The sequence below is a fragment of the Corvus kubaryi genome, unplaced genomic scaffold (genome assembly GCF_017639235.1).
Source record: "Corvus kubaryi isolate FWS band 111438036 unplaced genomic scaffold, C.kubaryi_AGA036_p1.0 37265, whole genome shotgun sequence".
NCBI lineage: Eukaryota > Metazoa > Chordata > Aves > Passeriformes > Corvidae > Corvus > Corvus kubaryi.
In genome coordinates, this window is record NW_024581080.1 from 1,583,909 (window position 1) to 1,588,125 (window position 4,217).

At 53.1% G+C, this 4,217-nt stretch overlaps 1 protein-coding gene across 3 annotated transcripts in view; it reads left to right on the top strand.

Moving 5' to 3' along the window:
* The first annotated feature begins 1,074 nt into the window (after nucleotides 1-1,074).
* NKX3-1 (NK3 homeobox 1) overlaps nucleotides 1,075-4,217 on the top strand; it is a 5,889-nt gene continuing 2,746 nt past the window's right edge. The window contains exons 1-2 of one of the 3 annotated variants that reach the window (XM_042024792.1): nucleotides 1,075-1,530; nucleotides 3,723-4,129. In XM_042024792.1, the coding sequence (XP_041880726.1) occupies nucleotides 1,227-1,530; nucleotides 3,723-4,114 (696 nt within the window). In that variant the 5' untranslated portion in view covers nucleotides 1,075-1,226 and the 3' untranslated portion in view covers nucleotides 4,115-4,129. Of the gene's footprint in view, nucleotides 1,531-3,722; nucleotides 4,208-4,217 lie in introns of all 3 variants that reach the window. The other 2 variants (XR_006015503.1, XR_006015502.1) reach the window with 2 other exon arrangements.

A 4,217-nucleotide genomic window follows, 5' to 3' on the forward strand; every position in this document is an offset into this window, starting at 1 on the left:
ATCTTTTGTTTCCCTTTTTAAGGGTAAAAAAAAAAACAAACCAAACCAACCAAACCATGCCTGGGCTTTGCGGCTGAAGGGGCTGGGCTTGGGCGAAGGGTTTGGGAGTGAAAGAGGGGATCGGAGCTGATATTCCATCAGGGAAAGGAGTTTGGAGACAGCAGAGCTGGAGGAGGCCACTGATAAGTTCATAGGTAGACATTTATAGATACATTTAAATATAAAGTGCCCGCAATTCCCAGGAATTCTGCTCATCCCCGGCACCAGAGCTCCCATGGGATCTTCCCCACCAGATGGATTTGCCTTATGATGGGACAAGGTGAATTTTTAATCATGCCTTGCCCACATCCCTGGGGCTCCGAGGCTGTTTGGGGTCGTTTTCCAAACAGAAACTCTGGAAGAACAACCCCAAATAAAGCAGATCCTCAGGAAAAGGATCCCTTGTAAGCAGCTCCACCAGTGGTTTTTGTTTGAATTGGGAAGGTTTTGCTCCTTTTGGGTGCCCAAGACTTTGTTGTTAAAGGTGTTCATGAATGAAGGAATTAATCTGAGGTTCAGGCCTAGACTTTCAGCCTTTTCCAAGCCAGAATTTGCCTCTGGAGCTGCTCTTCCTGTCTTTTACATCATCCCCAAGCCATCGTTGGAGCGGCTTTGCAAAGCTGACAAAAACATCTTTGACATTTTCCCCGTTTTCCAACAGGCTCAGAGTGCATCAAAGTGGAGAAGTTTGAGAAAAAAACCCTCAAAATCCATTTTAAAAAACACCCAACCCTTTTATTTGTCAGCTTTTCCCGCTGAAAGCAGCGTTTTCCCAAAGAGCTCAGGGATAGAAGTCGTTCCCGTGAGCGGGAGGAAGCAGAGCTGGGGTTGGGGCCATGGATGCAGAACATCCTCCAAGGATGCTGCTCCCTCTGCTCTCCCAGAAAAACCCACCCTGGACGCATTTTGATCCCAAAATCCACATCCTTGTCTTCAAATCCGGGGGGGGGAGGGGGGGATTGCGAGCAAAGGAGGAGCTGAGGCGCGGCCGTGACCCCACAGATCCGTGGGGAAGGACGCCCTGAGCGGGAGGGGAAGGCAGCGGCCCGAAATCCAGCGGGAGCCAAGAGGCAGCCGAAGGGCGTAGACTCGTGCCGGGCTCTCCAATCAGCCCCGGGAGGTTTGGCTCGGGCCGGATAAATGCGGGCCGGGCTGGGTGGGAACGCGGCGAGCCCCGGGAGAAGGGGATGAACTCCGGGGCGCGGCCGGGACGGCGGCAGAGCTCGGCCAGCACCCCCCCGGCAGCGATGAGCGGCACCCCCGGGGCAGCCCCGCAGCCCCGGCCCGTCCCCTCCCGGCCCCGCACGTCCTTCCTCATCCAGGACATCCTCTGGGATGGGGCCGAGCGCGGCAGGAGCGCAGGGAATGAGGAGCTGGGAGCGCCCAGCGAGGAGGGGAGAGGGGACAGCCCGGCCCCGGGACACCCCCCCGGGGGTCCCCATCCCCCGGGAGCGGCCGCAGCCTCGGGGACACCCCAGGAACCGGACACAGGTAATGGGGGAGCGGGAATGGCTGTGCTGGGGGCGGGGATGGATCGGGAATGGGTCAGGAATGGATCGGGAATGGTTTGGGAATGGATCAGGAAAGTCTGGGCTTGGTTTGAGGGATGGATCAGGAATGTCTGAGCTTGGATCAGGGAATGGACCAGCAATGGATCGGGAAGGGATCAGGAAAGTCTGCGCTTGAGTCAGGGAATGGATCAGGAGTGGGTCAGGAGAGTCTGTGCCTGGATCGGGAACGGATCAGGAATGGGTCAGGGAATGGATCAGGAACGGGTCAGGAATGGATCAGGAATGGGTCAGGAATGGATCAGGAACAGGTCAGGAGAGTCTGAGCCGGGATCGGGAATGTATCAGGGAATGGATCAGGAATGGGTCAGGGAATGGGTCAGGAACGGGTCAGGGAATGGATCAGGGAATGGATCAGGAACAGGTCAGGAATGGATCAGGGAACGGATCAGGAATGGGTCGGGAATGTCTGAGCTTGGGTCCATCAAGGGGCAGGATCCAGACCCGGCTGCTGGGGCCAGACACTCTTGGATTAAACTCCAGGAGCACCCGAGCTGGAGCAGAGGGACGAGGAGGAATTCAGAGACTGCGTTCAAACCTTTCCCCAGAGCCCCAAAGGACCCCGAGCTCCAATGTCCCAAATGCCCAAAATGTCACTTAAAAAACCCCATCTGATGCATTTCTACAAAAACTTGGGAAATAAATTCCCTTTTAATGCAGATCCCGGAAAAGGCACCGTGGGCAAGGGGCTGCCCAGAGGGGGAGAAGCAACATCCCAAAATCCCAGTGGGACACAAGATTTTGGGATCAGGGCTGGGGCTGGGCTCAGCCTTTCCCTGCCCAAACATCCGGGGCTGAGTTTGGAATTCTCCAGCGCCGGCTCTCGCTCGCTCCAACAGCGCTGCCGGGGGAATTTTGGCATTAAAAGAAATTTGTACATTTCTGGGATTTCAGGGACAACCAGGATTCACACAGCTGGGAATTAAATCCGTGGCTTTTCTCTCTTCTGTTCACACCTTAAGGAAATAAACTGAGAAATGACCAAAAGCCCAAAAATGGGCTGATTTCCATCTGGATAAAGCACAGAAAGGGATTAACTCCATAAATAAATGTAACCGAGGGGTTTTGGCTGTCGTGGGTGGCACTTCCCGGGAGCTCAGCACCTTCCCGGGTCCCCACTCCGGTGATCCATCGGTGCCACAGGGAATTAGTTGGAGACCCAAGGCCAAGTTTGGGATGTAAAGGGTTAAAACTGCCCTACAATTTCTTGGCATCACCTTGGCGTTATGGGATGGAAAAGGCAGGAATTCGTGCCCGATGCTCTCCACCCGAAGCCTGCCCCGAGCTGCTCGGAGGATTTGTTTCCTTTGGGAATTCCCATTTTCCCAGAGGCACGGGAGGACATTCCAAAGCAGGGCCTGATATGAATCCCTCAAAGCAAAAATTCCTTTGCTATCCCTTGATGGATTGATTCCTTTTATGTCCATTTGGGGCATAAAACCAGAACCTTGGGATTTAGGGAGACCTCCAGCAGAGCTGGAAAGTATCCCTTTTTGGGGATATTACTCCATCCTCTCCTACCTGGGGATATTATTCCATCCCACCCTATTCTATCCTATCCAGGGATATTATTCCAGCCTATCCTATCCTATTTTATTTAGGGATGTTATTCCTATCCTATTTTATTTAGGGGTGTTATTCCATTCTGTCCTTTCCTATTTTATTTAGGGATGTTATTCCTATCCTATTTTTTTAGGGATGTTATTCCATCCTATCCTATATTTTTAGGGATGTTATTCCTATCCTATCCTATCCTATTTTATTTGGGGATCTTATTCCTGTCCTATCCTGTCCCATCCATTCCTATCCTACCCCTATTCCTTCCCGATTCCTGCCACCCCTTGGATTCCCTGTTCCTATGGAATTCAGGAGGACGTGAATCAAAACCTGCGATTTAGGAAGACAAAACTCCCTCATGTGACTCTCACACCATTAAATTAAAACATTCCCAAGAAAATCTGGATTTTTTTCCTCTCTCTAAGGGGGAAAACCAAAGGCATTTTGGTGATTTCCAAGCAGGATTTTGTTTCCGAGTGGGAATTTTTGTCCAAGAGGGAATTTTTGTCCAAGAGGGGACTTTTCCAAGTGGTTCATTCCCAATTCTTCCCTTCCCAGACACCCCGGTGGAGCCTTTCCTGTCCGACTGTGCCCCTGCCGTGCATCCCATGGCTCCGCGGCCTCCCAGGCAGGGAAAACGTTCCCGAGCCGCCTTCTCCCACAGCCAGGTGATCGAGCTGGAGCGGAAGTTCAGCCACCAGAAATACCTGTCCGCCCCGGAGAGAGCGACCCTGGCCCGGCACCTGCAGCTCACCGAGACCCAGGTGAAGATCTGGTTCCAGAACAGGAGGTACAAGACCAAGAGGAAACAGCTGGTGGCCGGGATGAGCCGCTTGGACTCGCGCCAGGAAGCGGCCGAATTCCCGGGAATGTCGCTGCTGGCGCTCAGGGGGGCCTGGCCCTACCTGCCCTGCCTCTACTACGTGAATTCCTGGAGCCCCTCCTGGTAGAAAGGGCTTTTTTAGGTGGAAAATATCCGGTTTTTCCTTAAATTCAGAGGGGAGCGATTGGCAGCTCAAAGGTCTCTCATCCCTTACACTGAAATAACCAAAA